The sequence below is a fragment of the Pelodiscus sinensis genome, chromosome 13 (assembly GCF_052426305.1).
Source record: "Pelodiscus sinensis isolate ZL-2025 chromosome 13, ASM5242630v1, whole genome shotgun sequence".
In the NCBI taxonomy this organism is placed as follows: Eukaryota; Metazoa; Chordata; order Testudines; family Trionychidae; genus Pelodiscus; species Pelodiscus sinensis.
In genome coordinates, this window is record NC_143064.1 from 822,621 (window position 1) to 847,005 (window position 24,385).

Here is a 24,385-nt window from a genome sequence, read left to right on the forward strand (position 1 = left end):
TAGGAACTGGGTAAGTAAGGTGTGTGTGTAAATTCACAGGGTTGCACCGTGAGCCCTAGGAACTGGGTAAGGTGTGTGTGTAAATTCACAGGGTTGCACCGTGAGCCCTAGGAACTGGGTGAGGTGTGCGTGTAAATTCACAGGGTTGCACCGTGAGCCCTGGGAACTGGATAAGGTGTGTGTGTAAATTCACAGGGTTGCACCGTGGGAGCCTAGGAACTGGGTAAGTAAGGTGTGTGTGTGTGTAAATTCACAGGGTTGCACCGTGAGCCCTGGGAACTGGGTGAGGTGTGTGTGTAAATTCACAGGGTTGCACCGTGAGCCCTAGGAACTGGGTGAGGTGTATGTGTAAATTCACAGGGTTGCACCGTGAGCCCTAGGAACTGGGTGAGGTGTGTGTGTAAATTCACAGGGTTGCACCGTGAGCCCTAGGAACTGGGTAAGGTGTATGTGTAAATTCACAGGGTTGCACCGTGAGCCCTAGGAACTGGGTAAGGTGTGTGTGTAAATTCACAGGGTTGCACCGTGAGCCCTAGGAACTGGGTGAGGTGTGTGTAAATTCACAGGGTTGTACCGTGAGCCCTAGGAACTGGGTAAGGTGTGTGTGTAAATTCACAGGGTTGCACCGTGGGAGCCTTAGGACCTGGGTGAGGTGTGTGTGTAAATTCACAGGGTTGCACCGTGAGCCCTAGGAATTGGGTAAGGTGTGTGTGTAAATTCACAGAGTTGCACCGTGAGCCCTAGGAACTGGGTAAGGTGTGTGTGTAAATTCACAGGGTTGCACCGTGGGAGCCTTAGGAACTGGGTGAAGGTGTGTGTGTAAATTCACAGGGTTGCACCGTGAGCCCTAGGAACTGGGTAAGTAAGGTGTGTGTGTAAATTCACAGGGTTGCACCGTGAGCCCTAGGAACTGGGTAAGGTGTGTGTGTAAATTCACAGGGTTGCACCGTGGGAGCCTTAGGAACTGGGTGAAGGTGTGTGTGTAAATTCACGGGGTTGCACCGTGGGAGCCTTAGGACCTGGGGGAGGTGTGTGTGTAAATTCACAGGGTTGCACCGTGAGCCCTAGGAACTGGGTAAGGTGTGTGTGTAAATTCACAGGGTTGCACCGTGAGCCCTAGGAACTGGGTGAGGTGTGTGTGTAAATTCACAGGGTTGTACCGTGAGCCCTAGGAACTGGGTAAGGTGTATGTGTAAATTCACAGGGTTGCACTGTGGGAGCCTAGGAACTGGGTAAGGTGTATGTGTAAATTCACAGGGTTGCACCGTGAGCCCTAGGAACTGGGTAAGGTGTATGTGTAAATTCACAGGGTTGCACCGTGGGAGCCTAGGAACTGGGTAAGTAAGGTGTGTGTGTAAATTTACAGGGTTGCACCGTGAGCCCTAGGAACTGGGTAAGGTGTATGTGTAAATTCACAGGGTTGCACCGTGAGCCCTAGGAACTGGGTAAGGTGTATGTGTAAATTCACAGGGTTGCACCGTGGGAGCCTAGGAACTGGGTAAGTAAGGTGTGTGTGTAAATTCACAGGGTTGCACCGTGAGCCCTAGGAACTGGGTGAAGGTGTGTGTGTAAATTCACAGGGTTGCACCGTGGGAGCCTAGGAACTGGGTAAGTAAGGTGTGTGTGTAAATTCACAGGGTTGCACCGTGGGAGCCTAGGAACTGGGTAAGTAAGGTGTGTGTGTAAATTCACAGGGTTGCACCGTGGGAGCCTAGGAACTGGGTAAGTAAGGTGTGTGTGTAAATTCACAGGGTTGCACCGTGAGCCCTAGGAACTGGGTAAGGTGTGTGTGTAAATTCACAGGGTTGCACCGTGAGCCCTAGGAACTGGGTGAGGTGTGTGTGTAAATTCACAGGGTTGCACCGTGAGCCCTGGGAACTGGGTAAGGTGTATGTGTAAATTCACAGGGTTGCACTGTGAGCCCTAGGAACTGGGTGAGGTGTGTGTGTAAATTCACAGGGTTGCACCGTGAGCCCTGGGAACTGGGTAAGGTGTGTGTGTAAATTCACAGGGTTGCACCGTGGGAGCCTAGGAACTGGGTAAGTAAGGTGTGTGTATGTGTAAATTCACAGGGTTGCACCGTGAGCCCTGGGAACTGGGTGAGGTGTGTGTGTAAATTCACAGGGTTGCACCGTGAGCCCTAGGAACTGGGTGAGGTGTATGTGTAAATTCACAGGGTTGCACCGTGAGCCCTAGGAACTGGGTGAGGTGTGTGTGTAAATTCACAGGGTTGCACCGTGAGCCCTAGGAACTGGGTAAGGTGTATGTGTAAATTCACAGGGTTGCACCGTGAGCCCTAGGAACTGGGTAAGGTGTGTGTGTAAATTCACAGGGTTGCACCGTGAGCCCTAGGAACTGGGTGAGGTGTGTGTAAATTCACAGGGTTGTACCGTGAGCCCTAGGAACTGGGTAAGGTGTGTGTGTAAATTCACAGGGTTGCACCGTGGGAGCCTTAGGACCTGGGTGAGGTGTGTGTGTAAATTCACAGGGTTGCACCGTGAGCCCTAGGAATTGGGTAAGGTGTGTGTGTAAATTCACAGAGTTGCACCGTGAGCCCTAGGAACTGGGTAAGGTGTGTGTGTAAATTCACAGGGTTGCACCGTGGGAGCCTTAGGAACTGGGTGAAGGTGTGTGTGTAAATTCACAGGGTTGCACCGTGAGCCCTAGGAACTGGGTAAGTAAGGTGTGTGTGTAAATTCACAGGGTTGCACCGTGAGCCCTAGGAACTGGGTAAGGTGTGTGTGTAAATTCACAGGGTTGCACCGTGGGAGCCTTAGGAACTGGGTGAAGGTGTGTGTGTAAATTCACGGGGTTGCACCGTGGGAGCCTTAGGACCTGGGTGAGGTGTGTGTGTAAATTCACAGGGTTGCACCGTGAGCCCTAGGAACTGGGTAAGGTGTGTGTGTAAATTCACAGGGTTGCACCGTGAGCCCTAGGAACTGGGTGAGGTGTGTGTGTAAATTCACAGGGTTGTACCGTGAGCCCTAGGAACTGGGTAAGGTGTATGTGTAAATTCACAGGGTTGCACTGTGGGAGCCTAGGAACTGGGTAAGGTGTATGTGTAAATTCACAGGGTTGCACCGTGAGCCCTAGGAACTGGGTAAGGTGTATGTGTAAATTCACAGGGTTGCACCGTGGGAGCCTAGGAACTGGGTAAGTAAGGTGTGTGTGTAAATTTACAGGGTTGCACCGTGAGCCCTAGGAACTGGGTAAGGTGTATGTGTAAATTCACAGGGTTGCACCGTGAGCCCTAGGAACTGGGTAAGGTGTATGTGTAAATTCACAGGGTTGCACCGTGGGAGCCTAGGAACTGGGTAAGTAAGGTGTGTGTGTAAATTCACAGGGTTGCACCGTGAGCCCTAGGAACTGGGTGAAGGTGTGTGTGTAAATTCACAGGGTTGCACCGTGGGAGCCTAGGAACTGGGTAAGTAAGGTGTGTGTGTAAATTCACAGGGTTGCACCGTGGGAGCCTAGGAACTGGGTAAGTAAGGTGTGTGTGTAAATTCACAGGGTTGCACCGTGGGAGCCTAGGAACTGGGTAAGTAAGGTGTGTGTGTAAATTCACAGGGTTGCACCGTGAGCCCTAGGAACTGGGTAAGGTGTGTGTGTAAATTCACAGGGTTGCACCGTGAGCCCTAGGAACTGGGTGAGGTGTGTGTGTAAATTCACAGGGTTGCACCGTGAGCCCTGGGAACTGGGTAAGGTGTATGTGTAAATTCACAGGGTTGCACTGTGAGCCCTAGGAACTGGGTGAGGTGTGTGTGTAAATTCACAGGGTTGCACCGTGAGCCCTGGGAACTGGGTAAGGTGTGTGTGTAAATTCACAGGGTTGCACCGTGGGAGCCTAGGAACTGGGTAAGTAAGGTGTGTGTGTGTAAATTCACAGGGTTGCACCGTGAGCCCTGGGAACTGGGTGAGGTGTGTGTGTAAATTCACAGGGTTGCACCGTGAGCCCTAGGAACTGGGTGAGGTGTATGTGTAAATTCACAGGGTTGCACCGTGAGCCCTAGGAACTGGGTGAGGTGTGTGTGTAAATTCACAGGGTTGCACCGTGAGCCCTAGGAACTGGGTAAGGTGTATGTGTAAATTCACAGGGTTGCACCGTGAGCCCTAAGAACTGGGTAAGGTGTGTGTGTAAATTCACAGGGTTGCACCGTGAGCCCTAGGAACTGGGTGAGGTGTGTGTAAATTCACAGGGTTGCACCGTGAGCCCTAGGAACTGGGTGAGGTGTGTGTGTAAATTCACAGGGTTGCACCGTGAGCCCTAGGAACTGGGTGAGGTGTGTGTGTAAATTCACAGGGTTGCACCGTGAGCCCTAGGAACTGGGTGAGGTGTGTGTGTAAATTCACAGGGTTGCACCGTGAGCCCTAGGAACTGGGTGAGGTGTGTGTGTAAATTCACAGGGTTGCACCGTGAGCCCTAGGAACTGGGTGAGGTGTGTGTCCCTGCTGTGTGGAAGGGACAGAGAAATTCATGTGGATAACAGGTTGAGGCCAGGGGCCCCCACGGAGACCCCCTAGGGTCCCCTTCCCACTGCCAGACCATGCCCCTACGCCCAGACCGCCACCCTGTTGCGCGCCCGCAGGAGCAGGCTCAGAATCCCTGGTGGCTGTAACAAGGAGGTAAGTGGAGTCTGTGACCACGGGGCTCTCGCATTGCCCCCCAGGCACGTGGAACAGCCTTTGGGAGGCCAGTGGGGTCAGTGCAGAGGAACAAGCCTGCATGGGCACGTGGCTCTCCGAGGCCTGGGGGGCTGCCAACAGAGCGACTCAGGCTTCCAGCCCTGCTCCAGCCTGGGCTGCACAGCGCTCTCTGGCTAGGCTGCCGGACCCAGAGCCCCTGGGCCATGCCCACAAAACCACAGCCGGGTCCCTGGGGCTCCTGGCTCCGCCACCATTGGCGCCCTACAGCCCAAGTGAGCCATCAGCTTCTGCCCGCAGCACTTTCTTCAGGGCCACTGGCCTAGGCCACGGGCTGCGGAGACCAGCAGCACCAGCCCCAGGTGGCACCAGTGCGCAGGGCCTGAGAGCCCAGAGCAGCATTTCTGCTGCTCGCACAGGGCTCCCCAGCCTGCGGCACATGCCGGCACCAAGGCTCCTCCGCACACTCCACGGGCCCCTGGAGCCCTGGGCTGGGGCAGAGGGCGGCCTTGGGGCTCTGGCCACGGGACAGGCTCCTCAGCAAGGCAGACCTTCTGCTCACCCTGGCTCTGGGCGCAGGGGCAAGGCCTGGGAGAAGCTGTGGTGGAGCCAGGAAGAGGCACCCGGGGCTGGGGGATGTCTGGGTGAACCCTGCTCACCGCTGGCCTCCTGGAGCCCGTCCTCCCAAGGGAAGGTAGAAGGCACCTGCTGCAGGGATCCAGCCCACGGGGCAGGTGACCAGCAATGGCCTGGCCCCAAAGGGCCGAGCGCCAGCAGGCCCATGGCCATGGCAGGGCTGACAGCCTCGCCTTGGCACTCAGCCGGGGCACAGAGCCAGCGATCTGCCCTTTGAGGAAGCTCCCAGACTAATGCGCTAGGCAATGCAGTATGGGGAGGAGGTGGGCAGCCCTCAGTGGGGAAAGAACAGGCTAAGAACTATTTAGAAAAGCTAAACACACACAGATCCCTGGGTCTGGATTTAGTGCATCCGAGGGGGCTGAGGGAGTTGGCAAATGTCATTGCGGAGCCTTTGGCCATTATCTTTGAAAAGTCGTGGAGATCGGGAGAGATCCCGGATGACTGGAAAAAGGCAAATGCAGGGCCCAGCTTTAAAAAGGGAAGAAGGATGATCCAGGGAACTACAGACCAGCCAGCCTCACCTCAGTCCCTGGAAAATCCTGGAGGGGATCCTCAAGGAATCCATTTTGAAGCACTTGGAAGAGGGGAAGTGATCAGGAATAGTCAGCATGGATTCACTAAGGGCAAGTCGTGCCTGACCAATCTGATTAGCTCCTATGCTGAGGTAACTGGCTCGGTGGACATGGGAAAGTCAGTGGATGTGATAGACCTTGACTTTAGCAAGGCTTTTGATACGGTCTCCCACAATATTCTTGCCAGCAAGTTAAGGGATTGTGGATTGGATAAATGGACGGTAAGATGGATAGAAAGCTGGCTAGACTGTCGGGCCCAGCGGGTAGTGACCAACGGCTCGATGTCAGGATGGCGGTCGGTTTCTAGCCGAGTGCCCCAAGGATCAGTTCTAGGGACAGTTTTGTTCAACATCTTTATTAATGACCTGGCTGAGGGGATGGATTGCACCCTCAGTAAGTTCACAGATGACACTAAGCTGGGGGAGAGGTAGATACACTGGAGGGCAGAGAGAGGGTTCAGAGTGACCCGGACAGATTAGAGGATTGGGCCACAAGAAATCTGATGCGGTACAACAAGGACAAGTGCAGAGTCCTGCCCTTGGCACAAAAGAATCCCAAGAATTGATACAGCCTGGGGACCGACTGGCTAAGAAGCAGTTCTGCAGAAAAGGACCTGGGGGTTACAGCGGATGAGAAGCTGGATATGAGTCAACAGGGCGCCCTTGTAGCCAAGAAGGCTAATGGCATATTAGGCTGCATTAGGAGGAGCATTGCCAGCAGATCCAGAGATGTGATTATTCCCCTTTATTCGGCACCGGTGAGGCCACATCTGGAGTATTGTGTCCAGTTCTGGACCCCCCACTATAGAAAGGACGTGGACACATTGGAGAGGGTCCAGTGGAGGCAACCAAAATGCTGAGGGGGCTGGAGCACATGACCTACGAGGAGAGGCTGAGGGATTTGGGCTTGTTTAGTCTTCAGAAGAGAAGAGTGAGGGGGGATTTGAGAGCAGCCTGCAACTTCCTGAAGGGAGGTTCCATAGAGGCTGGCGAGAGGCTGTTCTCAGTAGTGATGGATGCAGAACAAGGAGCAACAGTCTTAAGTTTTAGTGGAGGAGGTCTAGGTTGGATAGCAGGACAAACTATTTGCTTAGGAGGGCAGTGAAGCAGTGGGATGGGTTCCCTTCCCTGAGCTATGGGGAGACACAAACCCCCAGAGCCCTTCCCTGAGCCACGGGGAGACACAAACCCCCGGAGCCCTTCCCTGAGCTATGGGGAGACACAAACCCCCAGAGCCCTTCCCTGAGCCACGGGGAGACACAAACCCCCGGAGCCCTTCCCTGAGCTATGGGGAGACACAAACCCCCAGAGCCCTTCCCTGAGCCACGGGGAGACACAAACCCCCAGAGCCCTTCCCTGAGCCACGGGGAGACACAAGCCCCCGGGGCCCTTCCCTGAGCCACGGGGAGACACAAACGCCCAGAGCCCTTCCCTGAGCCACGGGGAGACACAAACCCCCGGGGCCCTTCCCTGAGCCACGGGGAGACACAAACCCCCAGAGCCCTTCCCTGAGCCACGGGGAGACACAAACCCCCAGAGCCCTTCCCTGAGCCACGGGGAGACACAAGCCCCCGGGGCCCTTCCCTGAGCCACGGCGAGACACAAGCCCCCGGGGCCCTTCCCTGAGCCACGGGGAGACACAAGCCCCCGGGGCCCTTCCCTGAGCCACGGGGAGACACAAACCCCCGGGGCCCTTCTCTGAGCCACGGGGAGACACAAACCCCCGGGGCCCTTCCCTGAGCCACGGGGAGACACAAACCCCCGGGGCCCTTCCCTGAGCCACGGGGAGACACAAGCCCCCGGGGCCCTTCCCTGAGCCACGGCGAGACACAAGCCCCCGGGGCCCTTCCCTGAGCCACGGGGAGACACAAGCCCCCGGGGCCCTTCCCTGAGCCACGGGGAGACACAAACCTCCGGGGCCCTTCCCTGAGCCACGGCGAGACACAAACCCCCGGGGCCCTTCCCTGAGCCACGGGGAGACACAAGCCCCCGGGGCCCTTCCCTGAGCCACGGGGAGACACAAGGCAGAGCTAGAGGAGCCTGGACTATGGTTCTCTCTCAAACCTGTGTGCAGGGCAGGCTTTGCAGGCAAAAGGCAGAGCCCAGCCCGCAGCATGTGCCACTGGCCTCCCAGCGGCGCTCCTGAGTCCACAGGGCACAGCAGGCCTCCTCCCAGCCTGCATCCACACTGCGCAGAAGAGGCTTTGGTGATCAGACTGGGGCTGGAACAAAGGTTTTGGAGGGTTGAAAGCTCCAGCCCAGGACTCCAGAGTCTTCTTGGAGCTTAGTCCTGCTGGCGCCCCTGCCCTGGGGGCTCTGCTCCCCGTGTGTCCCACCCCAGCTGAGGCCCTTGGGGTGTCCTTGCCGACCTGGGAGCAGGCCCCGCCCCCGTACCTAGCACGCCCACGCGGTAGTTGAGGGTGATGACGATGACGTTGCCGTAGCTGGCCAGGATGCTGCCGTCAATCATGTTCCCTGTGCCCTCCATGTAGGAGCCACCGTGGATATAGACCATCACGGGCTTGGCCCCGCTGTCGCGGATGTCTGGAAGAAGAGGAGGTTACACACAGGGCTCTGCCAGGAAGGGTAGGCCGTGGGGTGGGTGAAAAAAACACCAGCTTCCAGGACCTGCCCGGGGCAACCCTGCAGCCATGGCCCGGCCCCACCTAGGACCTGGGCATCTCACCCAGCACCAGTGGGACTCAACCCTCGTCAGGCGGTGCCATCCCCTGCCCTCCGGGACTTCTCGAGCCCCCAGACCGACCCCAGCCCTGCCTCTGTCAGCAGGCCCAGATGGCGAGCTGCCAGGGCTCTGCAGGCCACCGGCAGGCACAGCCAGGGGCACATTCCCTGGAGATGGGATCCTCCTGAGCTGGTTCCCCAGCAGCCTGGCAGGGCGCACCCTGAGCGCAGAGGGGCTGCGGCACCTGCCAGGCAGCCACGGGCTGGCTGAGTCCTGGGAGCTGGCATTGCTTCACACTGCAGGCACCCCTCTGCCCCGTGCCCAGACAGCATGGCCAGGAGGGGAGACAGACAGAGCAGAGGGGCACAGGGGTGGGGAGAGAGGACAGCAGGGACGAGGGTCTGGGGATGGAGTCTCAACGGAGTGGTGCCTAAGGGAGCAGGCATGGGGGAGTGCGCTAGACACTGAGGGGTTGGTGGGGAGGCCTCAGGCGCCCTCTCGTCTGTCGTGAAGGTCTCGCTGTTCCCACAACACCCCAGTATATTGGGAACGAGGCAGGCGCCCCCACGTCACAATCCTAGCACTGGGCCTCAGTGTCTCCGGCAGAGCTAGACCAGCCCTTGGCAATGCTTGGCGGGGCCGTGACCTGGGCACTGCTCTACCTGCTCATCCCCGACGCCCGCTCCGCCAGCAGCTGGGAGCCCCAGAGCTGCTCAGGCAGGCCAGGCCACGCCAGCACAGGGTTCCCAGGCCCGGGCCCTCACTGCCTGCCTTTTGCATCCCAGGCTGGCAGCAGGGCTGCATTACCCCAGGCCAGGGGGCTGGTGAGGCTCAGCCAGGTCAGCTCTTTGCAAACTAAACGATTCTTCGAAATAGATGTGAGACTCCCTTAGAAATGGTCAGAACTGAGCCCTGCGAGCTGCCAGGACTAGTTAGGGACCCCTGGCCCCTCTGGCTGGCTGCACAGATTGACCCCTACCCCGCCCGCTGCCAGGCGCTCTCCACCCAGAGCGTTCCGTGGCTCCTGTTACCCCTCTGCACAGATTGACCCCTACCCCGCCCGCTGCCAGGCACTCTCCACCCAGAGCGTTCCGTGGCTCCTGTCACCCCTCCCTGCAGATTGACCCCTACCCCGCCCATTGCCAGGTGCTCTCCACCCAGAGCGTTCCGTGGCTCCTGTCACCCCTCCCTGCAGATTGACCCCTACCCCGCCCGCTGCCAGGTGCTCTCCACCCAGAGCGTTCCGTGGCTCCAGTCACCCCTCTGCACAGATTGACCCCTACCCCGCCCGTTGCCAGGCGCTCTCCACCCAGAGCGTTCCGTGGCTCCTGTTACCCCTCTGCACAGATTGACCCCTACCCCGCCCACTGCCAGGCGCTCTCCACCCAGAGCGTTCCGTGGCTCCTGTCACCCCTCCCTGCAGATTGACCCCTACCCCGCCCGCTGCCAGGCGCTCTCCACCCAGAGCGTTCCGTGGCTCCTGTCACCCCTCTGCACAGATTGACCCCTACCCCGCCCGCTGCCAGGCACTCTCCACCCAGAGCGTTCTGTGGCTCCTGTCACCCCTCTGCACAGATTGACCCCTACCCCGCCCGCTGTCAGCCGCTCTCCACCCAGAGCGTTCCGTGGCTCCTGTCACCCCTCCCTGCAGCTTGACCCCTACCCCGCCCGCTGCCAGGCGCTCTCCACCCAGAGCGTTCCGTGGCTCCTGTCACCCCTCCCTGCAGATTGACCCCTACCCCGCCCACTGCCAGGCGCTCTCCACCCAGAGCGTTCCGTGGCTCCTGTCACCCCTCCATGCAGATTGACCCCTACCCCACCCGCTGCCAGGCACTCTCCACCCGGAGCGTTCCGTGGCTCCTGTCACCCCTCCATGCAGATTGACCCCTACCCCGCCCGTTGCCAGGCGCTCTCCACCCAGAGCGTTCCGTGGCTCCTGTTACCCCTCTGCACAGATTGACCCCTACCCCGCCCGCTGCCAGGCACTCTCCACCCGGAGCGCTCCGTGGCTCCTGTCACCCCTCCATGCAGATTGACCCCTACCCCGCCCGCTGCCAGGCACTCTCCACCCAGAGCGTTCCGTGGCTCCTGTCACCCCTCCATGCAGATTGACCCCTACCCCGCCCGCTGCCAGGCACTCTCCACCCGGAGCGTTCCGTGGCTCCTGTCACCCCTCCATGCAGATTGACCCCTACCCCGCCCGCTGCCAGGCACTCTCCACCCAGAGCGTTCCGTGGCTCCTGTCACCCCTCCCTGCAGATTGACCCCTACCCCGCCCGCTGCCAGGCACTCTCCACCCAGAGCGTTCCGTGGCTCCTGTCACCCCTCCCTGCAGATTGACCCCTACCCCGCCCATTGCCAGGTGCTCTCCACCCAGAGCGTTCCGTGGCTCCTGTCACCCCTCCCTGCAGATTGACCCCTACCCCGCCCGCTGCCAGGTGCTCTCCACCCAGAGCGTTCCGTGGCTCCAGTCACCCCTCTGCACAGATTGACCCCTACCCCGCCCGTTGCCAGGCGCTCTCCACCCAGAGCGTTCCGTGGCTCCTGTTACCCCTCTGCACAGATTGACCCCTACCCCGCCCACTGCCAGGCGCTCTCCACCCAGAGCGTTCCGTGGCTCCTGTCACCCCTCCCTGCAGATTGACCCCTACCCCGCCCGCTGCCAGGCGCTCTCCACCCAGAGCGTTCCGTGGCTCCTGTCACCCCTCTGCACAGATTGACCCCTACCCCGCCCGCTGCCAGGCACTCTCCACCCAGAGCGTTCTGTGGCTCCTGTCACCCCTCTGCACAGATTGACCCCTACCCCGCCCGCTGTCAGCCGCTCTCCACCCAGAGCGTTCCGTGGCTCCTGTCACCCCTCCCTGCAGATTGACCCCTACCCCGCCCGCTGCCAGGCGCTCTCCACCCAGAGCGTTCCGTGGCTCCTGTCACCCCTCCCTGCAGATTGACCCCTACCCCGCCCACTGCCAGGCGCTCTCCACCCAGAGCGTTCCGTGGCTCCTGTCACCCCTCCATGCAGATTGACCCCTACCCCACCCGCTGCCAGGCACTCTCCACCCGGAGCGTTCCGTGGCTCCTGTCACCCCTCCATGCAGATTGACCGCTACCCCACCCGCTGCCAGGCACTCTCCACCCGGAGCGTTCCGTGGCTCCTGTCACCCCTCCATGCAGATTGACCCCTACCCCGCCCGTTGCCAGGCGCTCTCCACCCAGAGCGTTCCGTGGCTCCTGTTACCCCTCTGCACAGATTGACCCCTACCCCGCCCGCTGCCAGGCACTCTCCACCCGGAGCGCTCCGTGGCTCCTGTCACCCCTCCATGCAGATTGACCCCTACCCCGCCCGCTGCCAGGCACTCTCCACCCAGAGCGTTCCGTGGCTCCTGTCACCCCTCTGCACAGATTGACCCCTACCCCGCCCGCTGCCAGGCACTCTCCACCCAGAGCGTTCTGTGGCTCCTGTCACCCCTCCATGCAGATTGACCCCTACCCCGCCCGCTGCCAGGCACTCTCCACCCAGAGTGTTCCGTGGCTCCTGTCACCCCTCCCTGCAGATTGACCCCTACCCCGCCCGCTGCCAGGCACTCTCCACCCAGAGCGTTCCGTGGCTCCTGTTACCCCTCCATGCAGATTGACCCCTACCCCGCCCGCTGCCAGGCGCTCTCCACCCAGAGCGTTCCGTGGCTCCTGTCACCCCTCCATGCAGATTGACCCCTACCCCGCCCGCTGCCAGGCGCTCTCCACCCAGAGCGTTCCGTGGCTCCTGTCACCCCTCCCTGCAGATTGACCCCTACCCCGCCCATTGCCAGGTGCTCTCCACCCAGAGCGTTCCGTGGCTCCTGTCACCCCTCCCTGCAGATTGACCCCTACCCCGCCCGCTGCCAGGTGCTCTCCACCCCAGAGCATTTCATGGAGCCTTTGCTTCTCCTCCCCCCCCCCCCGCCATTGTGGCCGGCTGCAGGGCCATCACAGGCACTGGTGGGGCTGTTCTAAGTTACTGAAGCTGCTCAGTTACCACCTCCCACTCGCGGCACAAGCAATATGGCCCCAGCAGCAGGGGCTGCCCAGCCCACTTGCCAATGCAGCAGGGGCACCAACGAGACCCCCTCAATTTTGCAAGCACTTTCCACCACCCTGCTCGGCCCCAGAACTCCTCAGCTCCACTCGGGGGGTGCAAGCAGAACCCTTGCCTATGGGGCCCTGGCACTGGCCAGCCCAAGGACCGCTCCTGGGGGGCCACAAAGAGGAGCTGCTGCATAGAGCCCCAGGCATTGGCCTGTGGGCGGAGTGCCAGGCCCTCTCTCACAAACTCCTGACTGGAGCGCCTCAGCACAGATTGACACTTCCCCTGCACACGGGCTGCCACCGCCGTGCCCCTCCTCCGGGGGCCAGTGGGCTCCTGCAGTGCAGTGGGGGGACCTTGTGACACATGGGGCAAGCGGCTTTCCAGCCCCACACATTTCCCTCTCCTGCAAAGCTAGTACCTGCATAGACAGCCCCCTTCCCTGCAAAGGCCACAGCTGCACTGCCAGGGACCCTGCAATCCCCAACACTGCCACAGCCCCCCTCAGGGTACTCACAAGGCCCCGAGGGCATTGGTAACAGGCGGGGTTCCCACAACACCCCTCAGGGCATTGGTAACAGGTGGGGTTCCCACAACACCCCCAGAGCATTGGTAACAGGCGGGGTTCCCACAACACCCCTCAGGGCATTGGTAACAGGCGGGGTTCCCACAACACCCCCAGAGCATTGGTAACAGGCGGGGTTCCCACAACACCCCCAGAGCATTGGTAACAGGCGGGGTTCCCACAACACCCCCAGGGCATTGGTAACAGGCGGGGTTCCCACAACACCCCTCAGGGCATTGGTAACAGGCGGGGTTCCCACAACACCCCCCAGGGCATTGGTAACAGGCGGGGTTCCCACAACACCCCTCAGGGCATTGGTAACAGGCGGGGTTCCCACAACACCCCTCAGGGCATTGGTAACAGGCGGGGTTCCCACAACACCCCCAGAGCATTGGTAACAGGCGGGGTTCCCACAACACCCCCAGAGCATTGGTAACAGGCGGGGTTCCCACAACACCCCTCAGGGCATTGGTAACAGGCGGGGTTCCCACAACACCCCCAGAGCATTGGTAACAGGCGGGGTTCCCACAACACCCCTCAGGGCATTGGTAACAGGCGGGGTTCCCACAACACCCCCAGAGCATTGGTAACAGGCGGGGTTCCCACAACACCCCCAGGGCATTGGTAACAGGCGGGGTTCCCACAACACCCCTCAGGGCATTGGTAACAGGCGGGGTTCCCACAACACCCCCCAGGGCATTGGTAACAGGCGGGGTTCCCACAACACCCCCCAGGGCATTGGTAACAGGCGGGGTTCCCACAACACCCCCAGGGCATTGGTAACAGGCGGGGTTCCCACAACACCCCCCAGGGCATTGGCAATGAGGCAGGGTTCTCACAACACCCCCAGGGCGTTGGTAACAGGCGGGGTTCCCACAACACCCCTCAGGGCATTGGTAACAGGCGGGGTTCCCACAACACCCCCCAGGGCATTGGTAACAGGCGGGGTTCCCACAACACCCCCCAGGGCATTGGTAACAGGCGGGGTTCCCACAACACCCCCAGGGCATTGGTAACAGGCGGGGTTCCCACAACACCCCCCAGGGCATTGGCAATGAGGCAGGGTTCTCACAACACCCCCAGGGCGTTGGTAACAGGCGGGGTTCTCAACACCCCCAGGGCGTTGGTAACAGGCGGGGTTCCCACAACACCCCCCAGGGCATTGGCAATGAGGCAGGGTTCCCACAACACCCCCAGGGCGTTGGTAACAGGCGGGGTTCCCACAACACCCCCCAGGGCATTGGCAATGAGGCAGGGTTCTCACAACACCCCCAGGGCGTTGGTAACAGGCGGGGTTCTCACAACACCCCCAGGGCGTTGGTAACAGGCGGGGTTCCCACAAGTCCGCCCCAGGGGGAATAGATGCTCTGTGACAGAATCCAGGGCAGGGCGGAGCCTGGCTGTGCCGACTCTCCCGGCCGGGACCCCATTTGCTGCAGTGACGTGGGGGCCCTGTGCTCCGGGTGAGCTGGCAGTGGAACTGGGTCGGAAGGCTCAGGGAGCTGGCGACGGGCATGGCGCGTAGGCCAGAGGGCACAGGGGCAGGGGGCAGGCGTGCTGCCAGCCGGAGGAGCGGCGCTCCGAAGGGCAAACCACCGCTTGTCTCCAGCCACAGCGCAACTTCCTAGCCCTGTGACCCCACCAGTGGTTGAGTGGGGTCGAGTGCAGCCCGCAGGGCCTGGCGAGAGCCGGAGGAGGTTGGGGCTGGGCCCAGCTGGGGGGTGGGGTGGAAGGATGCCAGAGGCCCAGTACTGAGCTCATGGTGGAGGGGTCAGCCGGAGCCCATACACAGCATAGGGCACCGCCTGGCAGTCCCTTCCATATTGCCCCAGCCCTGCCTTGGCCAGGGCAGGCAAGACCAGCTCTTCCGGTCCTCTCTGCTGAGAAAAGCCACCTGCCCAGGCTGCTCTGGGCATGGCCCCCAAAGCCCAGCTCCCCTGAAGCCATGCTTGTCTTTCCTCTCTCTCCCAGCAGCCTGGGAGCCAGTGGCCAAATGACAGCACCGGGCAGCGTCCCACCGCTTCCCTCCAGCGTGTGCTCTTCTCCCCGCCGGCCTGCGCGCTCCTCCCCCCTTCCCGCCAGACCACAACAGAAGCAGCCCAGGCCCCCTGCCACGTGAGCTGCCGGAGCCCACGGCCCTGTCTGCAGCAGAGTGCTCCGGGCTGGCAGGGGATCCCTGCTCCAAGGGGAGAAAGCAGTGGCCAGTAAGGCGACAGTGCTCACTTCGGTGTGCTCAGCCAGCTGCCTTCATTCCTATCTCCAGGCCCTTGCTCCTCTGGTGGGGAGCAGCAGTGGCAGAGAGGGCCGAGGAGACACCAGAGAGAGAGAGAGCGAGGGTACGTCTACACTACAGCGCTAGTTCGAACTAACTTAGTTCGAATTAGTTAATTCGAACTAAGCTAGTTCGAACTAACGCGTCTAGAACTAAAAACTAGTTCGAACTAGCGTTTTGCTAGTTCGAACTAGTAAGTCCACATTGAGTGGACTCTGAACAGGGCTTAAGGATGGCCGGAAGCAGTGCCGGCAGGGCATAAAAGGAGGACTTAGAGCATGGAGATGCTGTCTCAGGCTAGCCGAGGGCTGCGCTTAAAGGGTCCCGACCCCCACCCCGGACACACAGTTCTAAGGGGTGCCCCGCTTGCAAAGAAGTTCTGGCTTGGAGTGCCCTGAGTGCCCACACTGGGCACATCACACCACTCGGCCATCAGCCCGGCTGCACTTGCCGCAGGCTGCCATCTGGGGAGAGGGAGTAATTGGGGGGCTGCAGGAGAGCTTCCACCCCCAGAAGCCCGCAGAGCCAGCCCAGTCCTCCCCATCGGGGGCTCGTACCCCATTCCTCCCTCACCTCCTTCCACTTACCCTTCCCTAGCCCCCCTTCTTATTGATGTACAAAATAAAGATAACGTTTCTTCCAACATTGACTCTGTCTTTATTGAAAAAAACTGGGGGACACTGGGAAAAGGAGGTGGGAGAGGGGAAGAGAAAGGCTGGGAGAGGGGAGGGCAACTAACATGATCAGGGGTTGGGAACAGGTCCCAGATGAAGAAAGGCTACAGAGACTGGGACTGTTCAGCTTAGAAAAGAGGAGACGGAGTGGGGACAGGATAGAGGTCTCTAAAAGCAGGGGTTGGGTGGAGAGGGTGCATTCAGAAAAGTTCTTCCTGAGTTCCCCTAAAGAAGGACTAGAGGACACCAAAGGAAAGGAATGGGTAGCAGGCTTGAAACTAGTAAGAGAAAGTTGTTGTTCTTGACAAAGCAAATAGTTAACCTGCGGAACTCCTTGCTGCAGGAGGCTGTGAAGGCTACAACTAGAACAGAGTTGAAAGGGAAGTGAGATAAAGTCATGGAGGTTGGGTCCATGGAGTCCTATTAGCCAGAGGGTAGGAGTGGTGTCCCTGCCCAAAGTTTGTGGAAGGCTGGAGAGGGATGGCACGAGACAAATGGCTTGGTCATTATCTTCGGTCCATCCCCTCCAGGGTCCCTAGGGTTGGCCGCTGTTGGCAGACAGGCTACTGGGCTAGATGGACCTTTGGTCTGACCCAGGACGGCCATTGTAAGCTCAGGGCTCAGTGTCGGGGGTCTCAGTGGACCCCCTTGATTTTCATGCACACCTGGTCCTGGGTGGCCAGGCTGGCAGCTCTCCTGCCCTAGACAGCCACTTTCCTGTGCCTAGTGCGGAGATCGTGGACGAGGTCCACGATGTCCGCACTAGCCCAGGAAGGTGCCCGCCTCTTGCGGTCCAGGGCAAGCTCCCGGGAGCCGCCAGCCTGGTCCCGGCAAGAGGGGGTGGGCTGGGGGGCATCGGGTGGGTGGCTCTGTGCCGTGCCAGGTGCAGGGTCTGCTAGCTGGGTGCTGGCAGGCTTGCACCTGGCACGGGCACCGTAGCCAGCCCGTGCCCCTTTAAGGGGTCCGGGGCCGGGAGGGGGGCATAGAGTTTCCCTGGTGTTGGCCAGAGTGGCCACCAGGGAAACCTGGGGAGGGCTAGCCTCCCACTAGTTCGAACTAAAGGGCTACACAGCCCTTAGTTCGAACTAGCTAGTTCGAACTAGGCGTTAGTCCTCGTAAAATGAGGTTTACCTAGTTCGAACTAAGCGCTCCGCTAGTTCGATTCAAATTCGAACTAGCGGAGCGCTAGTGTAGCACCTATTAAAGTTAGTTCGAACTAACGTCCGTTAGTTCGAACTAACTTTGTAGTGTAGACATACCCCGAGAGAGCGGACCAGACTAGACTCTAGCTAAGGCCTCCTGGCTGCATCCCGCCCCAGCGTGCTCCCTGCCAGCCAGGGGCCCCGAGGGAGTGGCAGGGGACGGTGCTGCCGCTCTGGGAGGCTAGGATGGCCCGGGGTGGAGCCGAAGGGTCCAGAGAGAACAGGCTGGAGGTGACGTGACCGGGCGAGGAGCAGCCTTGTTCACACCTCGCCATGCTTCCCTGGAGCCCTTTGCTCATACAGAGGCAGGCTGGGCAGCCAGCAAAGCCCTGTGGCTTTCCCCCAAAAGACAGGTCTGAGCACCCCCTGCCCGCCCCGTGCACGTGCTCAGAGAGACAGACAGACAGACAGACAGACGGGGTCCCTGGGGGTGGCAGAGAATGGAGAACGAATGGCTTTGCTTTGTGTCATGCAGCAGCAGCAGCCTCGAGCACAGAAATACCTTCATCTTCGTCCCCTTCATTATCCGCTAAGTCCTCGCCCTGTTTCTTAGCGCTGGCTCCTAGGGACCAAACATGAGGAGACAGAACAAAAAAGAAAAACAAAAAACAAAACCAAAAGAGAATTCAAAAATAGCATGACAGCAGAGAAGGGCAGGCTCACAGCACCGCCGGCTACTCACACGGAAGCTCTCCGGGGCCGGGCAGGGCCGTCTCTCCAGGCTGCCTGGCATCCTGCCCCGAGGCTGTGCGGGCCAGGGGAGCGCAGGCCTTACTGCCAGGGAGCTGCCTCCCCGCGGCTTCTTCTCCGGGCCTGCCCACGGGCTCCCCTCCAGCTGGGCCTGCCGGCCAGAGTGGCCAAGGCTCTGGGCCAGGCCCGGAGCCCCATTCCATACTGCTCATTCCCTCTGTGCCCGGCAGGAAAGCGCCTGAGCTGCCCACCAGGGAGAGGGCCAGCCTCGAGCAGAGCCAGGAGCTCATGGTCCTGCCGCCCACGCTCTCAGGCTGCCTTGGCCAACAGGCCAGCCCTAAGAAACAGGTCTGCCGCTGAGACGCGCCTGCACGGAGCGGGACGCAAACGCCCCGGCACCTGGCAAAGCCGCCAGGCCTGGGGCACGCCCAGGAGCAGTAGCTGGTCCCTGGAGTGGGTCTGGACCCGCCTCTGCTCAGGCCCCACCAGCTGGGAGTGCCTGCTTGCCCGGCGCTGGCGTGCGCACTTCTGTCCCCTTTGCCTGCCGCTTCAGCCGAGTTCCAAGCAGCCGCACAGGGCTGAGGGGGCCTTCTGGCTGGAGCTGGAGTTGAGTAGGAAGAGGTGTAAGGTACAATCAGAAAGCCACCGACATCTCACCTTCCCTCCTCCCTCTAAATCGGAGCCAGCTCGTTTGGAGGCAGGCCTGACTCACAAGCATGTTGGCCTCCCTTTTGTCTCCCCATCACCCCCACCATGCCAGGGCTCTGCATGCTGCTCGGGGGGGGGCACTGGATGGCACCCCCTTCTCACTGCACAACAGGCAGGCTGTGCAGCTGAGGCTCTGTCCTGCCACTCCATGCCAGTTCCAGGCACAGTCAACTGTCTGCCAAGAGGTCCATGTGCCATCAGAGCCCACAGCCACCGAAGTCCCAAGATGAGCCTCACTTCTCTGGGCTGGAGTAATGGCAATGGGCAGAGCTCTGGCACTTGCCACAGCTGAGTGAATGGCTGCATGCTGCAAACAGAGGGCCCGGAGGGAACAGCTGCCAGGACCATCACCAAACTGGCCTGATCGAGCACCAAAGGGGTGACAGACACAGTGGGGAACAGCGTGTGGCTGACATTCCTGGGGCACTAACTTGGGAGAACCCCAGAACCTCCAGGAGACCAGAGGCAGGGCCAGAGAGGCTGGACATAACAATGGGCTTCTGCTAAGAGAAATACGGTTTGTGGGTCTGGGAAAAAATTGCCAGTGAGAAATGCAAACTGTGGAGAGAGCAGAAAGGCATAAGAGCAGGGAATTAGACAGGGTGCTGATGGTGTTATTGCAATGAAGGGCGGGGCAGCTCTGTGCTGCAAATGCAAAGCATGGCCTGGCCCATGACATGGGAGCCCCCCTCTATATCCCATTCTGGGGAGACACCCCAGGATCCTGTGCTCACCCTCCAAGCCCAAGCCCTTCCTTCCACAAGCAAGAAGGGACAGCCCCTCTGACATAGTTTTGGGAAACTCACAATTTACTAGATGCCCAAAACGCCACAATTTCACAATCAAGGAAGATTACATTAAAAACTCAGGCTGTCTTGGAGGGGAAGTGAAAGCAGATATCTAGATATACAGAAAATGGAAGAAAGCAGAAGTCAATAGCAATGAATATAAATCAGAAGCACTATAGAAAACTGATAAGGGAAGCCAACAGACACAGGGAGAAATCTATGCCCAACAGAAGGCAATAAGAAGGATTCTAAATATAACTAAGGTGGATAAGGAATTGGCTGAAAAGTGAATTATTGGCCTGAAGGGATGTTACTAGTGGAGCCCATCCATGATACACCTTGGGACCAATCTCATTCATAATTTTTATTAACAACCTTTGCAAAAAAGTCAGAGACACGGATGCTAATGAAATTTGCGGATGATACAAAGTTGGAAGGCATCATCAATACAGAGGAAGATCGGAATAAGAGACAGGAAGAGCTGAATGGCCTCGAAGACTGGAGTGATAGAAATGGGAAGAAATTCAATAGCAGAAAGTCCAAGGTCATATTGGGTACGTCTACACTGCAACACTATTCCGAAATAACTCAGTCTGCGTCTACACAGTAGGCAGCTATTTCAAAATAGCATCAGAATCCTGTCGAGCTGGAGGACTTCTTACTCCGACTCCTGTGACCCTCACTGTATCAGGAGCAGGGGCAGGCGGAGGAGGAGTGCTCCATTTCAGAATAAGTGCTGTGTAGATGCTCCCAATTTTCAAATAAGCCACACAACTGACATAGCGCAACGTGTGTAGCTTATTTCGAGTTACGCCCCACTTTGGGTTCCATAGGAGTGTGTGCTACAAGCTGGGGGTTCGTGCCTGGGGAGCGACAGAGGAAGCGGTCTGGAAGTGTGGCTTGATCACAGATGACGATGAGCCATCAAGGAGCTGCATCCAAAGAGCTGGCTGAGGAGCCTGCTGGACTGTCAAAGTTGCTGTTCTCTAAAGCTTTGAACACTGGGGGAGTCCAGTCGTCTAAAGCATGGCTGGGAGGGTCCAGGTAGGCACAGGCCTGCCGATCCTAGGCAAGACAATGGAGTGACTGGTGTGGGGCTTGGTCAATAAAGAACGAAAGGAGAGGAAGAGAATCAAAGTTAATCAACTTGGGTTTCTAGAAAAGACTCTGTTGTGCTAACTTGCTGTCTTTTTGATGAGATGACAAGGTTGATTGCTAAAGGTCATAGTGCTGATGTAATACACTTGGACCGCCATGCGGCATTTGCCTTGGTACTCATGGCACATTGATTAAGGTACTAGATCAGTATGGCACATGGGAAATGGGTTACAAGTTGGTTAACTAATGGGCCTCATTGCAATTCGACTTGTTCTAGGTGTGTGTGCAGACATGAATTTTATTCAGCTGAGAGCTGGAAATATCGCGTATCAGTACCCGCAGGGGCAACACTCCTTCCCTAGCCCAAAGATATACCCAGGGGAGCAGTTAAGGGCGGCGCTGCCTTGACCCCCCCCTCCACCAGACTCCCAGGTTGCAAATATCAATGCAGAGGCATGGGGGGGGTTGCAGAATACACACCTGCACCCACCGCTCGAAGAACGAGTTATAAGAAGCAGGTAACGGTCTTTGCAAGGTTGTGCAGGAGAATGCGCATAAACTGGTGACTCCTCCAGTCACTGCAGGGGCCTGTCCTGGTCACAGCCTTCACCAAGGGTTTGGATAATGCACAGAGAGTGACTCACATGGACTTGGGGCCCACAAGCAGGCGTAGCAGGAAGGTGGCCCAAAGTCTGTTGAAATAGGGAGCACAGAACTGCCTTCAAAGTGGGCATCCCGTCCTAGTGCTGTCTAAGTAATGTGCGCGAGAGCCCTGCGGACCCCTCACCGCAGACACTGCTAAGGGACGTGCCCGAGAGCCCCGCGGACCCCTCACCGCAGACACTGCTGAGGGACGCGCCCGAGAGCCCCGCGGACCCCTCACCGCAGACACTGCTGAGGGACGCGCCCGAGAGCCCTGCAGACCCCTCACCGCAGACACTGCTGAGGACCGCGCCCGAGAGCCCCGCGGACCCCTCACCGCAGACACTGCTGAGGGACGCGCCCGAGAGCCCCGCGGACCCCTCACCGCAGACACTGCTGAGGAACGCGCCCGAGAGCCCCGCGGACCCCTCACCGCAGACACTGCTGAGGGATGTGCCCGAGAGCCCCGCGGACCCATCACCGCAGACACTGCTGAGGAACGCGCCCGAGAGCCCTGCGGACCCCTCACCGCAGACACTGCTGAGGAACGCGCCCGAGAGCCCCTCACCGCAGACACTGCTAAGGACCGCGCCCGAGAGCCCCGCGGACCCCTCACCGCAGACACTGCTAAGGACCGCGCCCGAGAGCCCCGCGGACCCCTCACCGCAGACACTGCTGAGGGACGTGCCCGAGAGCCCCGCGGACCCCTCACCGCAGACACTGCTGAGGGACGTGCCCGAGAGCCCCGCGGACCCCTCACCGCAGACACTGCTGAGGGACGTGCCCGAGAGCCCCGCGGACCCCTCACCGCAGACACTGCTGAGGGACGTGCCCGAGAGCCCCGCGGACCCCTCACCGCAGACACTGCTGAGGGACGTGCCCGAGAGCCCCGCGGACCCCTCACCGCAGACACTGCTGAGGACCGCGCCCGAGAGCCCCGCGGACCCCTCACCGCAGACACTGCTGAGGGACGTGCCCGAGAGCCCCGCGGACCCCTCACCGCAGACACTGCTGAGGGACGTGCCCGAGAGCCCCGCGGACCCCTCACCGCAGACACTGCTGAGGGACGCGCCCGAGAGCCCCTCACCGCAGACACTGCTAAGGACCGCGCCCGAGAGCCCCGCGGACCCCTCACCGCAGACACTGCTGAGGGACGTGCCCGAGAGCTCCGCGGACCCCTCACCGCAGACACTGCTGAGGGACGTGCCCGAGAGCCCCGCGGACCCCTCACCGCAGACACTGCTGAGGGACGTGCCCGAGAGCCCCGCGGACCCCTCACCGCAGACACTGGTGAGGGACGCGCCCGAGAGCCCCGCGGACCCCTCACCGCAGACACTGCTGAGGGACGTGCCCGAGAGCCCCGCGGACCCCTCACCGCAGACACTGCTGAGGGACGTGCCCGAGAGCCCCGCGGACCCCTCACCGCAGACACTGCTGAGGGACGCGCCCGAGAGCCCCGCGGACCCCTCACCGCAGACACTGCTGAGGGACGTGCCCGAGAGTCCCGCGGACCCCTCACCGCAGACACTGCTGAGGGACGTGCCCGAGAGCCCCGCGGACCCCTCACCGCAGACACTGCTGAGGAACGCGCCCGAGAGCCCTGCGGACCCCTCACCGCAGACACTGCTGAGGAACGCGCCCGAGAGCCCCTCACCGCAGACACTGGTGAGGAATACATCCGGTGTCACGGGAGCACTTGTCTGTCTGCAGAGGAATGAAGCGAGCCAGTCTATCCGGCATGTGGCAGGGCAGCCAGCTACCCACCTGGAAACGGTCTGGCCAGAGACTGGCTGTCCCTTGAGCCGCTCAGGGAAGGACACAGTCACGGCAGAGGTGCTGACAGTCTCCACGGGCCCCTGGGCGAGGTGTGGGGGGAGCTGTGGCAGCCAGCCCCGAGTGCCACTTGGCGCACACGATGGCAGAGCATGGCATCCCCACGTCCCTTAGCGCCGCTCACAGCGTGTGGCAGGGCCCTCTTCCCCCTCGGCATTGGCGGGCCTGAGTCAAGGTGCTCTGGAGACAGCTGGATCCTTTCTGACTAAGTACTAACACCTGAGCTATGCAGGCACTGCTTCTCTGCCCTCCAGCGTGCTTTGGGGAAGGGCCGGGCCCAGTAACTAACCAACCTGAATCGACAAACATTCGGGGTGTGGTCTTAAAGCATCCTTGAGGAGCTGAGTGACTGACAGAGGATCTGCCACGAAAGCCTGCAGTTCACTAGCTCTTCCTGGGGGCATTACAGCTGTTTGGAGACAGCCCCTGCATCTCTGGCTATTGGCTTGAGCACAGACCCGCCAGTGGCCCCCGTGACTGTAATAAGGCCCACAATGGTTCTGCTCCCTTCACCGGTGAAAAAGAACAGAGAATCTCTTCGAGAACCACAGCACTGCAGGGTCTGAGAGTGCCAATTTCGCTCCAACGGGAAGACAGGAAACTGGGATTGCCACCAAGCAAACCCGCGAGGGAGTCAGAGCAAGGTCTGAGGACTTGAAATGCAACACATGATCCCATGCTAAGGGCAACCCTATTCATGTCAGCCCTTGCCGAGAGCACTCTGACTGCCAGTCTTGCCCTTCAACGCACTGTTAGCTGCCACCCGGGGAAGTGTACACTGAGCCATTATCCAAATCCTTTCTGAAGCGACTGAACGGAGCTGGGCCCAGGACAGATCTCCGTCTGAATGATCTACTGACCAACGGGTGTTTTCCTGTACAAACGTGGTCTGCATCTCGAAGGCCAATGCCATGCGCCTGCACAGGCCGATCTGAGCCCAAGTCATTTGGTTCCAGAGAGGAGGACCAGGGTATTGCTGGATCTGGGGACAAAGAGGAAGATGCAGTTGGGACCAAGAGTCCCTGGAGGACTGACAGCCGACTGTCATAGAGGTTTGGAATGCGTCTCTGCAGGCTGCTGGTGGTTCCAGCAGACACACGGGCTCTCCCTAGGGCGAGCAGGCGGCCATGTGTTGACCATGAAGGAGGGTGTTCCCAGCGAGTCTATGGAGGTCCCTGGGGATGACAGAGCGAGGCTGGCGCTGAACAGTACCAATCCTGGCACCCGCTGGGATTCCCACGGCGTCATCAAGAGTGAAATGGGGACAAGGCTGGAGAGCCACAGAACTCGACTACGAGGATCCCACCAAGGAGCTGAGC

At 59.8% G+C, this 24,385-nt stretch overlaps 1 protein-coding gene across 4 annotated transcripts in view; it reads right to left on the minus strand.

Moving 5' to 3' along the window:
• The window catches only part of NLGN3 (neuroligin 3), a 121,504-nt gene that overhangs the window by 41,631 nt on the left and 55,488 nt on the right, over nucleotides 1–24,385 (minus strand). For 2 of the 4 annotated variants that reach the window (XM_075915671.2, XM_075915670.2), the window contains 2 exons: nucleotides 17,810–17,869; nucleotides 8,246–8,395 (listed from right to left, as the gene is read on the minus strand). The exons of 1 other annotated variant lie outside the window; for it this stretch is intronic. In XM_075915671.2, coding sequence (XP_075771786.2) covers nucleotides 8,246–8,395; nucleotides 17,810–17,869 — 210 coding nt within the window. The remainder of the gene's footprint in view (nucleotides 1–8,245; nucleotides 8,396–17,809; nucleotides 17,870–24,385) is intronic. One more of the 4 variants, XM_075915672.2, reaches the window with a different exon arrangement.